The sequence below is a fragment of the Magallana gigas genome, chromosome 9 (genome assembly GCF_963853765.1).
Source record: "Magallana gigas chromosome 9, xbMagGiga1.1, whole genome shotgun sequence".
In the NCBI taxonomy this organism is placed as follows: domain Eukaryota; kingdom Metazoa; phylum Mollusca; class Bivalvia; order Ostreida; family Ostreidae; genus Magallana; species Magallana gigas.
This window is the reverse complement of record NC_088861.1, coordinates 37,712,089-37,731,755: the sequence shown is the minus strand read 5'-3', so window position 1 is coordinate 37,731,755 and position 19,667 is coordinate 37,712,089. Positions and strand designations below refer to the sequence as shown.

The following is a 19,667-nucleotide window of genomic DNA, read 5'->3' as shown; positions in this document are numbered from 1 at the left end:
AATTAGTAAATTAAGAGCAAATATTATTGATGAATAATTCACTAGACATAATCAGCATTGCTATTGTTGTATTCATATTGTTGATTCTTTTTAATAGGAAATGTACGCTGGGATAATATATGATAAATTTTGAATAGTCACATGTAGTATATATTGGTATGCTTTTATTGTTCTACAATTACATGATTGTGTATTTCTGTTCATAGGTAATTAGTTATGCTTTATTGTACATGTAAGAAGTAAATAGAACTGGGAATTATTATGTATTTATTTATAGGATAAATACTTGATGTTATTCATACTTAAAACACTTCATTTATCAATTTTTGCAGTCAGTTTGCTATCAAAAGTGAACATGTGGTTCACGTTGTAATTAACATGTTTATGTTTTATTATTGCACTCATATCAGCCCGAATGTTGCATGGTTTGACCTCTTGACATTAACTATGGCTTTCTAAAATCCACAAAAATGTTTATCCCCTTTATTTAAGCAAAATGTGAATGGAGTTAGTTTAATACCATTTAAGCAAGGGTGTATTGCATTTTAAAATTTTTAATGTGTTAAAATGTAGAGCATAACGTGATTTTGCAGAACAGGATGCGATCCTCTGGCGCAGGTGAAACATACTCGTAACATCGCAAGTCACTGGCGTAGTTGAAATATACTCGTAAACTTGGCCTGCTGCAAAATCTGAGCTTGCTTCTGCAGTAAACATGTTAATGTAAATGTTAATGGGGAGGGTTTTAATGTGTGTTTATATATAGATTTAATTTTGCTTCTTTTGAACAGATTTCAACCATACATGTATCGTCATGAGAGATCATAAAACTAAGAAAAATTGTCAAAAGACTTTTTTGGGCATTGTATACTTGTATAGACCCAATGTACATGCAGCTTTATATGTTGCTGATATTTGAAATTCAAGATTTTATGCAGTTATGATTGGAATCTTTAGGTTTAAGAATGATTATAGTAGCCAAATAGTTGAAATGATTAATTAACATCACATGTAATGTGATTTGCATTTGCTATTGTGGTAAAAAAAAAGTCAACAGTAAAATTCTTCTAACAATTTACATGTTGTATTTGTTTGCTTATTTTCTTAAGTTTTGAGATGATCAAGACCTTATTATACAGAATGTCAATAGCTGATATTTTACATTACTCAAGCAAAGGTTTAATCATCAGGGCAAGGCCAACTTATCACACGCTAGGAACAGCTCTCAATAAATATATAGGATACTATACATAAAACCATTTTAACATGATGTTGGACTTACTATCTATTTCTTGCGTTAAAGCAAGTAAAAAATGACACTTGTTTCAAGCAAAATATGCACCGATTGCATAAGTCCTAACTCAAAAGCCAGACAAATCTTGTTGATTTCAAAGAGTCATGGATGAGTGGCAGCAATGAAATAGACAGGTCTATTTCAAATTGCTGTTTGACACAACTACCCAGTTACAAATATAGTTTGTGTACTTTGAAAAATGATTTTTAAAAAATCATGATTTCTTAGAATGGTTGCCATGGTAACCACTTTTTGCAGTTATCAACCCAATACATGATACAATTTCATTTTCATTATCAAATAAATGTAAATGTTTTGCTCCCAAAGATGAAATAAACACAACAAATAAGCCACCTATGGTAGAATTTCAAAATTTGTATCAGAGAAAATTCGGAATTTTGGGTCATTTTCATTCTGGCATATCCCTTGTTTACAAAAATACACACTTTTAAAATCTATATGATATGAAAGGTAAAAGTATAATTATTAACAACATGCAAGTCTTTTTGAAAACCTATCTTGGAATATCTAGATATATTGAACTGAAATTGTTGTAAAATTGGGTATTTTCTACATTTTGAAAAACCACGAAATTCGACATTTTTAAACTTCAATTTGCTCTTTATACTCGAGGTAATGAAAAAATTTCTTAACTATTCTTAGTTTTGGGGAATTTTCAAAACATTTAATCTAATTTAAAAGATAATCACAATTTGTATTAAAATTAAATATGGGAGTTAAAAATGCTATATTTCAGAAAATAGATTCTGTCAAATTGACTATTTATTGGTCAGTTCTGGTTGCCATGGCAACGGCCACCCCAAAAAATAAACTAAGTCGAATTTTACCATCAGACACTTGAGTACACTCCCTGTAAAAAAATTTTGCATTTTGGAAGTATTTGTTTGAACGGCATCCTTGGATTCTTTGGTTTTTACAGAGAATGACTCTTAAATATTTACTCTATATATTCCTATGTAAAACTTCGACCCTCTATTGTGCCCCACCCTACCCCCAGGGATCATGATTTTCACAACTTTGAATCTACACTACCTGAGGATGCTTCCACACAAGTTTTAGCTTTCCTAGCTGATTAGTTTTTGGGAAGAAGATTTTTAAAGATTTACTCAATATATTCCTATGTAAAACTTCGACCCCCCATGTTGCTCACCCTACCCCCAGGGATCATGATTTTCACAACTTTGAACTACACTACCTGAGGATGCATCCACACAAGTTTCAACTTTCCTGGCTGATTGGTTTCTGAGAAGGAGATTTTTAAATATTTACTCTATATATTCCTATGTAAAACTTCGACCCTCCATTGTGCCATACGTTACCCCCAGGGATCATGATTTTCACAATTTTGAATCTACACTACCTGAGGATACTTCCACACAAGTTTCAGCTTTCCTGGCTGATTAGTTTCTGAGAAGAAGATTTTAAAAGATTTACTATATATTTTCCAATGCAAAACTTCGACCCCCCCCACAATTGTTGCCCCACCCAATCCCAGGGATCATGACTTTCACAACTTGGAATCTACACTACCTGAGGATGCTTCCACACAAGTTTCAGCTCTCCTGGCTGATTAGTTTCTGAGAAGAAGATTTTTAAAGATTTACTCTATATATTAGTATGTAAAACTTGGAGCCCCATTGTGGCCCCACCCACCCCCAGGGATCATGATTTTCACAACTTTGAATCTACACTACCTGAAATGCTTCTACACAAGTTTTAGCTTTCCTGGCTGATTGTTTTCTGAGAAGAAGATTTTTAAAGATTTACTCTCTATATTCCTATGTAAAACCTTGACCCCCCCCCTCCCCCCATTGTGGACCCACCCTTACCCAGGGGTTCGTGATTTTAACAACTTTGAATCTACACTTCTTGAGGATAATTCGACACAAGTTTCAGCTTTCCTGGCTGATTATTTTATGAGAAGAAGATTTTTAAAGATTTACTATATATATTCCTCTGTAAAACTTCGACCCCCCATTGTGGCCTCACCCTATCCCCGGGGGCCATGAATTTCACAACTTTGAATCTACACTACCTGAGGATGCATCCACACAACTTTTAGCTTTCCTGGCTTTATGGTTCTTGAGAAGAAGATTTTTGAAAATTTCTCGAAATTTTTCATGAATTTCTAATTATCTCCCCTTGAAAAAAGGCGTGGCCCTTAATTTTCACAACTTTGAATCCCCTTTGCCTAAGGATGATTTGTGCCAAGTTTGGTTGAAATTGGCCCAGAAGTTCTTGAGAAGATGTTGAAAATGTTAAAAGTTTACGGACAGACGGACGACAGACAAAATGTGATCAGAATAGCTCACTTGAGCTTTCAGCTCAGGTGAGCTAAAAAAACTAAAGATACTTTTTTTGCATCACCGTGTGCTTGTTTACTCAGTATATTTTCTTATTAAATAGGAAGTGGTGCTTCTGATTAATGAAATTTCAAAGTTCAAAACTAAACCATTTTTGATATCCGCTTTAAACAGGTTCATGAATAAATCGGGGGATACATCACATTAACAGTGTTTCCTAAATTATATTGAAACATCCTCTTTTTTTTTTTTTTTACAATTTCCATTTGAAAAAAAGATTAACTATACATGTTAACTTATTGCATCAAAATCACTAGATACGTTTTTTCTGCCTAAATTCATTTTGGAGAACGTGCCCAATAACAAATAAATTTACATATTAAATTTTATTTTTATCGGGCGCGGTATCCATATAAAGTGTAAGCGGTAAACTAAAATAATATTTGCTAGTGGTCTCGTGCGCTAGAAACTACGTAAGTCTATATTTCTGGATTACGCATGTTTGGCTTCACGGTCGGGAATTCTGGGGAAAACATTGTAGACAAAAGGTACGATGATAAAAAAAAGAATACTAAATTTAAAAAAAATGTATGATCCGATTACATAAGTTTATTTATTTCTAACCCATCCCTAAAAACCAATAAAAAACTTGTCAAGAATGTAGAGATCAACTGGTAGACCCTAACTTTCCTTACACAGTCAACTATCAGATTATTTCATCTACCATTTTAATGATATATATTATCAGCGTTTAGACCAGGGTATGGCTGACAGAGTGTACTGCTAAAAGTTGTCGAAGATTTGAAGTTACATGTAGCTCTTGAGTGTGTGAAACTGGGAAATGTTTGTTATGATTTTTCTTATAATTATAAAAAGGTGTTCGACAAGGCTCTATACTTGATCTTCAAATTTTTTATATCTTTATCAATCATATTTTTCATGTTGTAACAGATTGTGACCTCTATAATTAGGCGAACGATCACACCCTTTCTATTTCTAGCAATGATATTTACTCACTGTTAAACACTTTAGACTCAAACTCTTCAATCCTTTTTTGATAATTCAAAGACAACCAAATGCAAGGTAATCTGAATAAATTTTAAGCTATATGTAAAGGGAAAACAAAACCAAAAGAAGAACGATTCAGTTTTGAAATAGGATTCAACCAGAAAATGAAGTAAAACTACTTGATGTTAGTATAGATTTCAAACTTAAATTTAGCTCTCACAATTCAAATATATGTATGAAAGCCTTTCAGCATTTAAACATTTAACATTTAAACCCCCAATCTTATAAGAAATAGGGTACACCTGACCAAACAAGGAAAACTTACAAATGATAATACTTTTATACCGTCAAATTTCAACAACTGTCCATTAGTTTGGCATTTTGTGTTGAGAATGATACAGGAAAAGTAAAAAAAAGGACCAGAGGCCACATTCCAAATCTGAGCAGCAATATTTCTAACTCTGATCAAATTAACATTACAGTATCAAAATCAAAATATCTTGACAACTAAATACAGTAGATCTTGCTTAATTTTATCCACATATTTTAATTGTAAATACCAAGCCCCTTTTGTTGTTGTACCTGTAAGAAGATTTTTTTTTAAAATATACACCCCCCAATTGTGGCCCCAATTTTCCATAGGGAATAATGTTTTAATCAAAGTTTAATCTGCACAACCCGTGCTTTCACACAGTTTACCACTTTTTGGAGCTGAAAACTTTCCCAGAATATTTCTAAAGATTTTCTCTGTATTCTTATGTAAAAATTCCCCCCTCCCATTGTTACCCAGCCCTACCCCTGGCGACTACGATTTAAGCAGATTTGAATCTACACAATTTGAGAATGCCTTCACAAGGTTTGAACTTTCCTGGTTTAACAGATCTTAAGAAGAAGATTTTTAAAGATGTTCACTTTATATTCCTAAAGAAAAATTCATTCCCTGTTGTGACCCCATCCTAACCCTGGGGACCATGATTTATACAAATCTAAAGCAACGCTATCTGAGGATGCTTCAACTCCTAATTGAGCTTTTCTGGCCAAATACTTTTTGAGAAGAATATTTTTAAAGATTGTTTTCTATATACTCCTATAGAAAAATTCATTCCCACATTGGGGCCCACCCTTCCCCGAGGGACTGTAGTTTGGACAAACTTGAATTTACACTATCTGAGGATGCTTCAACTCTTATTTGAGCTTTTCTGGCCAAATAATTTTTGAGAAGAAGATTTTTAAAGCTTTTTTCTATATATTCCTATGCACAAATTTGACCCAACATTATGGGCCCATCCTACCACCAGGGACCATGATAATAAGAAACCGGAAGTTACACTACATGAGTATGCCTCCATAAAAGTTTTAGTTTTTCTGTCCAAAAAACTTTTGAGAATAAGATTTTTAAAGCTTTACCCAATATATTCCTATGCGAAAATTTGACCCCAAATTGTTGCCCCACCCTACCCTCAGGGACCATGATTTGAAGTAACTAAAATGTACTCTACCTGAGGATGCCTTCACACAACTTTAAGCTTTTCCGTCCAAATAACTTTTGAGAAGAATTTTTTTTAAAGATTTTCTCTATATATTGTTATATAATACTTCAATCCCCCATAGTGGCCTCACTCTACCCTCGGGGACCATAATTTGAAATAACTTGAATCTACACTACTTGAGGATGCTTCAGTACAAGTTACAGCTTTTCTGGTCTTACAGTTTTTGAGAAGAAGATTTTTGAAAAAAAACAAATTTTCAATATTAATATCTTTATTATATTCCCTTGAAAGAGGATGTGACCCTTCATTTGAACAAACTTGAATCCCTTTCACCTAGTGATGCTTTGTGCAAAGGTTTGTTAAAATCTGCCAAGTGGTTCTTAAAAAAAAGATGAAAATGTGAAAAGTTTTATAACAACGCCAATGCCGACAGACAACGGACACATTTTGATCAGAAAAGCTCACTTGAGCTTTCAGCTCAGGTGACCTAAATTACAGGAACGGGGATTGAGATTTGTCTACGACGATTACAGAGCTAATGTTTATTGTTTGTAAAATCCGAAAAAAAATATTTTCTTATCTATTTTATTTAGTAGAATTCAGAAAATAACCCAGCTGATCACAAATCTTCATTTGTGTGTATAAAAATTGCTACAGCGCTAGCTCACCTATCTATTTTAAAAGACGTTAGTGACCTTATCGTATTTATCCGCAATTTCTAGATTAAGCAAACTTATACCTATGCAGCGAGTTGTCAATAAACAGGAAGTCACAGATGGGTTTTTGAGCACAATTCAGATGAATTGATGGAACAAAAATCAGTAATACTTTTAATATTTTAAGGAATTTATTTCTAATGCGTATTATAACGGCGGCGCAGGAGAACAATCTGGACGCTTGCCAATCTGGACGATCGCTAAAGGACTTCCGAGCATTAGCTCGACATCTTAAATAACGCATAGAATTGAGCTCTACAACTTAAGGTCTAGGTCTAGTACATCATTCTGGAGTGTCTTTTTGGTGCTAAAACCACAATGACGTCATAATTGATTTGTCACATTTTTCCCGTACTTTAAGGTTTTAAAGTGAATATTTAGAGCATGAAACAATCTCTTAACATTCTTAATTGTATCATAGGAAACGTAATTTCGAGACTTGTTTCGACACCATGATAAAGAGGAGATGAAGAGCTTGTTAAATGCAATATTTGGAGAGACTGTACACATTCTAGTTACATCTGCGTAGTAGAAAAAAATGAACAAACCTCCAGGATTTGTTACCTACATCCTTCATATTTTTAAAACATGGTTTTATTATGTTTACCAAAAAACGAAAGCCTTGATACACCCAATCAGACAAAACTTTTGTTAAGAAGCATCATTGAAAGAACTTTTATCTTGAACTTGATAAATTTGTATCACCTTTCGTTTACTAGATCATGCCCTAACGTTTTGTTTAATTGTTATATCTTTAAGAAGTTAGGTTGTGTGGCGCCTCATGTTTTTGTAATAAAAATATGAAAGATTTGTAATATTAAGGCTGTAAAAGGATTGGAATGTTCGATAAAACTTAAACATTTTATATCTTAAGAAAAAGGTTAAAGATTTAAAAGCGCAATTGAACACACTTAGATGCATTAGATGATTATTTTGAAATAAGTTTTGGTTCATAGCGCGTTTAAAAAGAAAGAAGATGGGGGAATAAGATGGTGCAAATGCCCATTCGGTTTAGTAGTGAAATACAATTTTGTATTTATTTTTCCCCAATTGAATCTAATCAAATATATTATAATACAACTTTGCAAAAGCACAATTTCTAACTATAGTCAGTTTTTAATATATTTAACCAAAAAAAAAGAAAACACAATATTCTCGGAAATTTTGGTGGTATCGAACCCGTAACATAAAAACCCTAGATATATAACGTTAGCTTATGCCAGGGACTCTAACCACTGAGCCATTTCAGACACAAGAAAGTGGGCTTTTTAAATATTATTTGTGACTAAAGCCACGAACTACCGGACTTGTATTATTTTTTCAAAACGTTCAATTGTTGGGATACAAAATGGTATTTTTAATGTATAGTGGGTCATCTCTCCACGTTTTTGTTGATTGAAATCGGTTTGTTTTCCAATAGACCTTAATTAGATTATAAGAAAAATTTGGAGCACCGACCCACTCTATAAAAGAAAATGTCTTGAAGTTCTAAAAAATGACAGTATTTGCAGGTTTTGATACGTATACGCCTATTCGAGTCAACATATTCCAAGTATTGAACATACCTACAGGTTAAAAATCAATGATTTGTTAAATATATATTGTTTTAAATGATTTAGAAAAAAAAACCCATCAAATTTATTGATAATTTAATTTTTCAGTAGCCTGTCCGACCGCGTATGGGCATTTTACACGCCTTATCCACCCATCTTCTTTGTTAATTCACAACGGTTAAAAAGAAAATGATATATAATAAAAAGGTCAAACTTCAAAAACAAATATAAAAATTATTTTGTATCTTGCTATGTATTCGTTCGGCAACAAAGAACTATAAATGATATTAGTCAAATTTGGCCCCCAAAATTCGCTATTTTTAAAATGATTCAGGTACATTAACTTGTTGTGTTATTTTATAGGAGTTGACATGAAATATGTTTTTCACCCATTTATTTGATTTTTATGTACTCACTGGCAGTATATGACCTCAGAAGTGACGCTATTTTTATAATTCAATCAAAATGAACCAAAAATTGACATTTTTCTTATCTTTTTTCGAATGGGAAATATTGAGCGACTCTTTGAACAAGAACGAACTTTTTGTCACTTATAAGTATTGTAAAGATACATCTTTGGTGAAAATATTTTGTTTGTTCAAGTAGTCGCTCAATGTTTCCTTAAGGAAAAACTGTCTCAAAACAAGCCGTTTTATGCTAAAACTTTATGATGTCATATTTTTAAATTGTGGACACTAAAATCAAAATGAAAATTATGAAAAAACTTCAAATGTATATTTGTACAAATAAAACAAAGAATTACAGTAAAATGACAATGTTCATTTTAGGGGGCCATTTTAGGCTCAACCCATATATAGTCCTTTTATGATATTCAAAAGAAAAAATGCATCGATGCTTACCGCTTGAAAGAGGTTCCTTTTCAGCATTGTGTTCTTTACTTTTTGAATCTAAAAAACCCAAAAATGAGTAATTTTTTTTATTTAACGACATTAAATTCAATGTAACTCATTTTGTAAAAACGACGAAAGAGATACAAAATACAATACAAATATATGTAGACAAATTGTTGATGGAAAAATTACAGCAGTTGTTCCTTAAATATTATTGATTTCTCTTTACAAAGACTGTAATGTAAAAATATCTCCTCCTCAATATAGCACGGGGAAAAATCGTCTTAGAAGAGAGCATTGATCCTCGTTATCTCTTCTGTTGAATTGAAATAATGATATTGTATTGTAGTGAAAGGAGAATAGCTCAATGATGGAGGAAATTATAGACCTTTATTTTATAAAAATCAATTTCATAACATAAAATTTAGATAATATAGATGAGGATAATACATGAAAAATGCACGATTTTAGACATTTAATAGTGGTCAGAATAGAGAATTAGTTGAAATCTTTATAGATAACAGCACTGTTATTGCTTTCTAAACATTGACAGTAACTAAGGTGCAAGCACTGCCCAGCTTACATCTACACTGTAGATTTTACTAAATTGCATAATTCAGCCATACATGCCATTGATTAAAATGTCGAATTGAAGAATAAAAAATTAAGGATATTCATAAAAATATACTTGTTTTTTTTTATTGTCTTAACTTTAAATTACTTTTTCAACGGATCTCTTACCTCACATAAGAGGAAAATAAGCTTTTTCAGATTATGACCATTATTTATTAGAAATATAAAAGAAATGGTATGCAAATATCTAACAGCTTTATTTGCTTTGAATTCTTACTTTTTCTTCTCCACAGACAACACAGGATGATACCAATAACGACGACGACGAGAATCAAACACCCAACTGATGTTAAAACGATGGCAATATAGTTGTATGATTCATTTTTGCGTGGAATGGATGGACAAAACGGATCCGCAACATAACAGTGAAACTCTGTGTTGATGTTTTGGCATGCAGGGTCTATTAAAAATACGGAATTCGATATAACAGCTATACCGATATACAGTGTAAAACATTTTAAATATAAAGGACTATATATGGTTTGAGCCTAAACTGGCCCCCTAAAATGAACATTGTCATTTTACTGTAATTCTTTGTTTAATTTGTACAAATATACATTTGAAGTTTCATCAGAATTTTCATTTTGATTTTAGTGCCCACAATTAAAAAATATGACATCATAAAGTTTACCTTTTCCCGCCATTTTCTCATTTTTAGCATAAAACGGCTTGTTTTGAGGCAGTTTTTCTTTAAGGAAACAGTGAGCGACTAATTAAACAAACAAAATATTTTCACCAAAGATGTATCTTTCCAATACTTACAAGTGACAAAAACTTCGTTCTTGTTCAAAGAGTCGCTCTATATTTCCCATTCGAAAAAAAGATAAGAAAAATGTCAATTTTTGGTTGATTTTGATTTAATTATAAAAATAGCGTCACTTCTGACGTCATATACTGCCAGTGAGTGCATATAAATCAAATAAATGGGTGAAAAACATATTTCATGTCAACTCTTTTATAAAATAACACAATAAGTTAATGTACCTGAATCATTTTAAAAATAGCGAATTTTGGGGGCTAAATTTGACTAATATCATATATAGTTCTTTATGCTGTAATTTGTTTTTAGAAAAGCAAATAAACTTACATTTAAAGAATTCATAATCGTAAAAATGATCCGAAGGGCATCCCGAGGAAAAGTTGTAGCAGCTGTTTTTAATCACCTTCCCTTCAAATACTTCTAAACAATTACCTAAAAGATAAACATCAAATGGCAAAATACGGTTAAGTGTTACTTAATAAACTCTTTTATTTATAAATCTTTACTGAATTATAATTTGTGAATAATGATAGAAACAAAAATCAGCATTGTATAGCTGTGAATAGATATTAATAATAAATTTATATATTAATATCTGATACAGAATATTTAACTTCATGAAACTCTTTGTTTATGCCAGCATATGTATTTTAAATAGTTTATTAATTTGTTTCATGTGGACGTTGGATTTAGTATTGAAATGCAATGTGTGAATGTGTTGAAGTTCATGATTTTAAAACGCTGCAGCAAAATTAACTCGAACCAGAACCGATCTGCCTAAACTGCTACAGTCTTTCTGTAGCAATTTGAATTTGTTCGTTATTTTGGCACCCGTACTTTTTTAATTAGGTTTTGTTCGTTCGGGTAATTTGATGTCTGTTGCAATGCAAAATCGCTGTAGACTTTTTGTGTGTGTACTAACACCGGACAAGCTAGAGGGGGCTTTTCAAAGGCAAAATATTCGGTTTTGTCACTCTATTAATAATAAATAAACATTGTATGTGCCATAATGGTTTTTATGAATAACACATAATTTACTAAAATGTGCTGCATAAATATCTTTCGACAGAGTATATGTATATCATTAATATGTTTGTTAAAAAGAAGAATACATGGTTCAAGAAAAGTAAATGTTCTCTTTTAAGCTCAACGTACCTTTATCCTGTATCCCCATTACTCTGTCAATACATAATTCTACTAAAGATGTTTTGTCTTTTTTTGGAAGACATAGATACTGAATGTTTCCATATTTATCAACACCACATCCAAGTTTTTGCGATGCCTTGCCTACTTCCATCTTATTCTTCGGACACTCCAAAACCAAAGCCATTCCTATCCCAAACAATGATTGCGGTAGTTGTCGTATATTAAAGGTACATATATCGCTATCATCATGTATGTTATAAAGTGTAACATTAAATGAACAGAATGCGATTTTTGAAAAGAATATACGATTTTCTAGATAATAAAGCAAGATAAAAAAAAACTTTAATTTTGTTACTGCTATGCATTTTTACTTTTATATACAAAAAGTGACTAAAGTTATTACTAGCCTGTTCAGATCATATTCTTAGTACCCACAATTTCACCATTACAGGTCTCACATCGAGAACCTTTTTTCGTAACACTTCAATATGTGGAGTTTATGAAACATCTTTTTCAATAAAAGAAAACTCAATGAACAAACCGTAAAAGAGGAAAAGAAACTCCCAGATAAAATGAGGAGTACGTGAAAATTTAACTCACTTTTTTTAGAAATTAACCAGAGGCGTTCAACTACTACTCTAATGCATATGGCGGCAAAAACTATATGAATGATTGTTTATCTGTATTTATTATGCGTACTTTGAAAAATAATCCATCAAATGTGTAAAAGTTTAAGCCAAGTAAACACAATTTGAAAAGTGCAGTGTTCAATGAAAATTCTTTTACATATGTTTAAACATTTTGATTTTCAAATCATATTCGAGTTCGTTCATACATTGCACAGAAAGCCCTGAGATTTCTAGCAATAAGGGTAAGAAATATTTTAATGTAAAAGCTTTAGAAATATACGTCCACAATAAACATATCAAAAACAACAGTGGAAAAGTTCGAGAAATTTGCATAATCAAACTTATAGAATAACTGCAACGATTAGCCATCAGCTTAATTTCACTTTTTAATTTTTTTTTTTAATTTTGTAATAATATTTGTATAATATCATTTCAAATGAATGATTACTTATATAGAATAAACATATCGGCTTTTCTGGGAACTAAACAATGACATATTTCTTGCCCATTACAGTTTATTGACTACAATAAGATCTGCTTTATATCGGTCAAAAGTGGTTCTTTTAAAACTTATAAAGTTTTTCGATGCATCTTCTTAACACGTTTTCCTTTTAAAAGAATGATCTGCATGTACAAGTAATATCATAGGTCAGCTCTTATAATCTAAAAATACAAAAGCATTAGGCTACAGGCAATGAACTGTACATAACATAGTTTTGTTGATTTCCGAAGTAGCAAGGAATGAATAATATTCAAATATGGTACGTGAAAAAAATAAAATACTCGCTGTGGCCTTCAACTCAACATTCAGGTATATCGACGACGTATTATCAATTAACAATCGTTATTTCCATTCTTACGTCGACTCGCTATCCCAGTGAATTTGACATAAAGGATACCACAGGGTCTGAGTCCTCTGTTTCATATTTGGATTTTTTACTGGAAATGGACATTGATGGCAACCTAACAACAAAACTTTATGATAAACGCGACGACCTCAATTTTTCTATAGTCACCTTTTCTTTTTCACCAAAATAAATTATTTTTTTTTACTTCTAACAGGGGACGGCGAAGAAATTATAAAGGAAGGGTCAGGGCTCTTGGGAGACAGCATATACTTAGACTAAATAGAACGAGCATCGAACTCGGGTATTGAGAATTCACAACCTTCCATCAAAGATATGGTAATGCCTAGGATCACTGAAATGTGTTATATGTATGAACAGATGATTGCCTTAGTAGTGCACATTTATGTTATTGTCTTTCAGGCGAATGAGAGTCAACTTAAATATTATAAAAATATTGCAGTTTTTTTATCCAATTAAGTTACATTGTAGGAGATAAAATCAAGCAGCGAATGAATCGGGAGGTGACAAAGATTTGTTCTCTAAAATGACGATGGTATCAAAGAAGACATCTATGATATATTTAAGCTAAAGTTAAGCGTACAAATGATTGAAAGTATAAATGACAGACTTCTCTGAAATATCATCCTCATTATTAAGATCTTGTTAATGAAAGAAGCAGTAAGATTTTAAAAATCCTAATTTCTTTTCAATAATTTTTTTTATCAACGAACGCTTGGTTAAAACCAAAGATGTATCTGGCGTTAGTTTGAAGATAAGCACATTGATTAAACGTGTTAAAACTCATATTTCCAATAAATTATAAAGAAATTTTGTTCTATTTTTCGGACGGGCTTTTCTTCTAATTTTAATCCAATATTCAATTCAAATACAGATATACTAAAATCAGTATCATTCTCTGTGTGTTTATTTCATCCCGACACTGGAATAGAGCAGTACTCTCTGTTCATACACATAGTTAATTTTGTTGTTGCTGCGGTAGTATATAACTCTACTTCTTTTTAACCAAACATAGGGGCGTTGTGAATTCCTCAACCTGTTTTTGAAATGCTGTTTTACAGACATACTCACTACATTCAATCGACACAAGCAATGCACTGAGAAGGAAAAGCGTTACGGTAGCCATCGGAAAATACATCAACTGTAAAACAAAAACAAGGCATAACTATCAAGAAAACCTTCGACATTATAAAACATAACATGAATACTCTATCTGTTTATGCATGAAATAAAGTAAAACAAGTAAATGATTCAAATTTTTTACTAATCGTGTCTTCTCTGATGAGTGGCAGTGAGTTGAATTTAGAAGAGGTGTATACGGTGTGACAGAGCTATATAAAATATTCTTTTTCCCATGCTTAGATCTGTAAAATTTGCTGTTCAGTCAAATAAAAAATAAATATGAATGATCCATAATTTGATTTGTAAAATGTACAATGTAACTTAAAGGTATTTGGTGGTTGTTGATACAAAAATATGACAACGTTAAATACTATATTGGGTGCAAAGACAAATATCAAGATGCTTAATAAATCACACGATTTTAGAATAAATATGGCGTCAATATATTTTCCTACTGTAGATGCATTTATCTCGCAATTTAAAGCTGAAAAGTTTACAGCCTGCAAAACAAGATTAATCAGAAGCATCTGACTTGTCGTACATAATATTAAATAAAAATAGGCCTTCAAAAGGTTTTACCCTAATTTGTCTTAAAAAAGTATATGAATCCTGAATTCCAGATGTGACAGTTCAGCAGTAGATGCTCACTCCTCCATGGCACCAGATCTTACCTCTATATTTTTAGAGGTCCAAGTTGCTCTGCTTTGAATTTGTATTTCGTTTTATGAATTTTTGAGATGGTTGACAATTTGTTATTGTCATTTTTTCATGTCGTTAAAAAATTTGTTTGATGTATTTAAGAAGATGCTAAAGAAAGAATTATTTCATAAAAATTTATTTTTTAAGAATTATCGTTAAACAGTTATAACCATTTATTTGATTTGATCAAGAAAATATCTTGAAAGGCATATCCACTCAGGATTTTTTCATATGACGTTCTGAAAAAAGAAGCAATTTACATTACATTTTTGCACCTTTTGATTTTATAGCTCAAACATATCATAATTTCTATAGAGTTCTGTTTACATTTCGTTTATTTGTATTGACACATTTTGTGCATTGGTTTGAGCGTGTGTTTATTCCCACTAATTACTTAACAAAGTACTAAAGCACAGAAGAGCACTTAAATGCATTTTTTTTCTCAACAGATCATCAATAGAAATTCCCGTATGTTATCCTCAGAGAGGATAGTTGGCTATTTAATCGTAACAACGGAAATTAGTAAGGTACATGAACATAAACATACACATTTTAATTGATATTAAGTGTCACATCTTCTTATTTATCCCTTAAAAGCTTATAAATCCTTTTGTTATATTCGGAAACGCAAACGATGGCCTGGAACTTTATAAAAATCATCGTGAATGATTGTATTTTTTTTTTAAATGACAATACTTTACATTAAAAAAAATTAACTCTGAAAAAAGAAAAAATATCCCAGCATGCTATGACATACGAATTGTAAGAAAAAAAAGTTTTATTGATTTTATTTTCTTTATTTTCAAAAAAAGTTGGTCACAATACGAAGGTGTCCTGTACTTCCTTGGCACAGAGATATGGTCTGACAAATTTTAAATGTATCTTAACATGAAATTTATTAAAAAAAGGACTGCTAAATGGTTTTTCTAAATATGCATTTATAAGTGTCTACTCTGTGGTATTCTTATACATTTTTACACTCTATGACAATTTTGGCCACATCCTGCAGTGAGAACCCCTATGCTGAAGGTAATTTTTTTTTATAATTTTGATAGAAGGCCTCTTTATCTATCACAATTTGTCATCATGTTTAAATCAGTTTCAGCAAATTTCTAAATATAGTTTACAAATGGTATAAACACTACATAACCATTGTTGCCTCGCCCCAGAGTCATGACCCCATCATGTACAACTGGGGACATATTTTTCAATTATTTGCTGAATATAATGCATATGCATGTACACAGCACTGTGCACCGTGATCATTTTCATGCAAATAAGCCGACTTGACAATTTATAACACCATATTTAACGACGTTCTACAAGAAAACTATGAGAGATATTAAAAAAAGAAAAACATTTCCAAGAAGCACATATTCTATAGAGTATATAATGGTAAAATTTTCAATATTTGAAACTAGGCCATTTTTCATGGTTTGTGGGTCGAGTTCTTTAAAATATTGGTGCATGGATCAATAGTTTTATTAAATATGTACATGTATACAGTTTCTGTTCAGTGTCAGCAAGAGTAAAGAAAAAAAAACTAAGCATTATAAACATTTAAACTAAATAACTGTTGCGACCTTACCCAATATTCAGTCACCCCTACCTTGAATGACATGGAATTTAAAATACATGTAATTATGAATTCAGTTTTTTTTACTGTTGTGTTGTACTATTTACACTCAATTGAGTCTAAAACAAGCTACTTTGATAAATACACGTATGGTAACAAAGGATCACATTATAAAAGACATTGTCAAGATTGTACAGCATGTCTATGTAATATTGATAGCGATCTTGTCTTAATCATGCACGAAGAATTTGTAAGTATGCCATTTGCAATAACATTGCAAGCATTTATGCTTTGCTAACGATATTGTGTATTCAGCCTTTAACGCATTCAGATATGTGCATTCATTTGTCAAATTTGGCTTCAAACACATAATGCCGATGACTCATAAAGATATGCATTTCTAAGGGGGGAAATGCAGACGAGACATTATTGCTTCTTTTTCAAATATTTACCTAAGATCGGATTGCACGAAAATCAATAATCATTGTGCAACTTATATTTGTCAATCCATGCAAACAAAAATTAGGACAAGAAGGGTATATTCACTGAAAATCCGAATTTACTTTCGATTTATAATCGGTGACAAATAAGCATATATTATAGCCTATCAAGACACAGCCATAGTTAGGAGCAAAAAATGTAAACAATTAAATAAAAACGATTTGCTTTTTTACAAAAACGGTTTTTCGTGTAGTGTTGATGTACCGACCGAGCTAATCAGTAATAGGCAGGCCTTAACACACACACACACACACACACACACATATATATATATATATATATATATATATATATATATATATATATATATATATATATATATATATATATATATATATATATATATATATATTTGTATATTTGTTAAGTATAAACTCCGGGTGCACGTTTAATCAGTGATTTGTTCGTTGTAATTTTGTGTCTATATATATTCATAATTATGTGTGACTGTAACGATTTTTTGCGTTCATTAAACAGAACAGTGTAAACGACGAAAACATAATAACGTGTATATGGTACATGTACATATATATCATGAAAGTGTGATATTCAACTATTTTTATTTTACACACATCTTTCTTATAATTTTGACAATTGTCTTGGCATATTAGGTAATCAATAATAAGTCAAAGGTAATGATTCTCCAATCTTACGCAAATGTTTCACTGAGATCTGTTCCTTTATCTAATAAAACAAGTTACATGAATATTGTGACAAAGTTAAAACGTACCTTGAACTGGAAGTGAAACAAGATAACATCAACCCACAGCTGGATTTTACCCAAAATCGACGGATTCAGTCCTTCATTATTACTCAAACAGGTTAACCAGGAAGGTAAATATGTGGAAAATACTGGCCTACTTTCAGTTTGCAATTAACATAAAATACCTTTGACCAGCATTACGAACAAAATACATTTTATTTGAATATTTAAGATTTATTCGAGTACTTATACGATTTGAAACTGAAATTTTAAGTCTTTTGTTTTTTAAAAAAAAGGGAAAACATATCATTTTGACGTCATGCCAACTATTCAGATTTACACATTGACCGCGATTATCACTTTATTTTTATTTTCGTAAATTACTCAAATTTGAAACAGAATTCGCCGATAATTTTTGCAATTTATATTTTCCTTTCCATAAGGATTTTTCATGCAAAATTACGTTGAATTTGACTCAGTAGTTCTTGAGAAGATTTTTAAAAATGCACCCCCTTTTTTTTTTTTACACTTTCGATGTTTTCTCCGCTTTGAACACAGATAGGTATTTCATTTCTGGAATTTATATGCCTTCTCATAAGGATGCTTTGTGCCAAATTTGGTTGAAATAGGCTCAGCGGTTTTAGAGAAGAAGTTCAAAATGTAAAAAGTTTACAGACGGACAGACGGACGACGGACAAAAGGTGATCAGAATAGCTCACTTGAGCTTTCAGCTCAGGTGAGCTAAAAATCTAACCTAGTTACAAAACTGACAAGGGTAGGATCAAAGGCAAAATCGTCATCATCTGATGGCGATCTTCCCTTTGCTCCTATCCTCGCCAGTCTGTCTCGTTCTCTCTTTCCTTTTCAAATCTGTCAAACGTAATGGTCTGACCAGCCATTCTTGATAGACCGCGATGACTGTTACGTGACCAATTTAGGGCAGGGTTATTCAAATATTTTGTAATTTTTACGGCACGTAAAAAATGAAATATAATTTGTTTTCGTATTTTTGTTATGCGATTAATGTGATTTGTGAGTAAGTGTGTAAGCAAAAACAACAACAACAACAAACAATTTAACATAATATACTGTAGTTTCATCAATATTCGTTAAATACCAATTTTCGTGAATTTCGTTGTTAAGTTGATCCATGAAATTGGTATTGATAGGGTCATTGACCACGAATTTACGTATCCTTGAAACTGTGATTTCCACTTTATCCATGAAAATTGATACCCATGAATATTAATGAAACCACAGTATATGGTTATAGTCCAGTAATGCATTTTCCATAGGCATTGATGTTAACGTTAGGGTTCATAGCTCCGGCACTAATTTTCGTTAAGCAACGATGACTCTTGAATGAAAATTGCTTTTTTCCTCCTTAATTAATATATGTGATAGAGTTTTCCGGTCAATTTTTCCTTTGATACTTTAATCATTCGAAAAATTATTAAATTTATTTCTCAAATCAAAGTTTTGAAAAAAATATTGTTAACTTTCGAACGTCAGATCACTAAAACTTATCATTTTTTTATGCATATCTTTTTATGCTAAGCTATGGTATAATGATATGAGATTCCAATGCAATGCTATGAGATTTGTATGCTACGCTTTGAAAGATTGAGAGTAAGGGCTTATTGATATGGTATGCTATGTTATTCTTTGAGATTTGAACAAAAACGCCTCCATACACAGAAGAGTTTCAAATATTTTAAAGTAAAATAATGAGAAGGCAAAGTTTACCACTCTTTTTTAATAAAATGATTTCTCGCCGACTGTCCGTCCTTCTGTCT

At 31.6% G+C, this 19,667-nt stretch overlaps 1 protein-coding gene across 1 annotated transcript in view; it reads right to left on the bottom strand.

The window, feature by feature from the left end:
- Nucleotides 1–17,984, bottom strand: part of LOC136271807 (transforming growth factor beta-1-induced transcript 1 protein-like) — a 61,102-nt gene extending 43,118 nt beyond the window's left edge. The window contains exons 1-6 of the mRNA XM_066072332.1: nucleotides 17,899–17,984; nucleotides 14,342–14,411; nucleotides 11,785–11,961; nucleotides 10,957–11,061; nucleotides 10,087–10,269; nucleotides 9,246–9,293 (exon numbers count right to left, since the gene is read on the bottom strand). Coding sequence (XP_065928404.1) covers nucleotides 9,246–9,293; nucleotides 10,087–10,269; nucleotides 10,957–11,061; nucleotides 11,785–11,961; nucleotides 14,342–14,408 — 580 coding nt within the window. The 5' untranslated portion in view covers nucleotides 14,409–14,411; nucleotides 17,899–17,984. The remainder of the gene's footprint in view (nucleotides 1–9,245; nucleotides 9,294–10,086; nucleotides 10,270–10,956; nucleotides 11,062–11,784; nucleotides 11,962–14,341; nucleotides 14,412–17,898) is intronic.
- Between the last annotated feature and the right edge of the window lie 1,683 nt (nucleotides 17,985–19,667).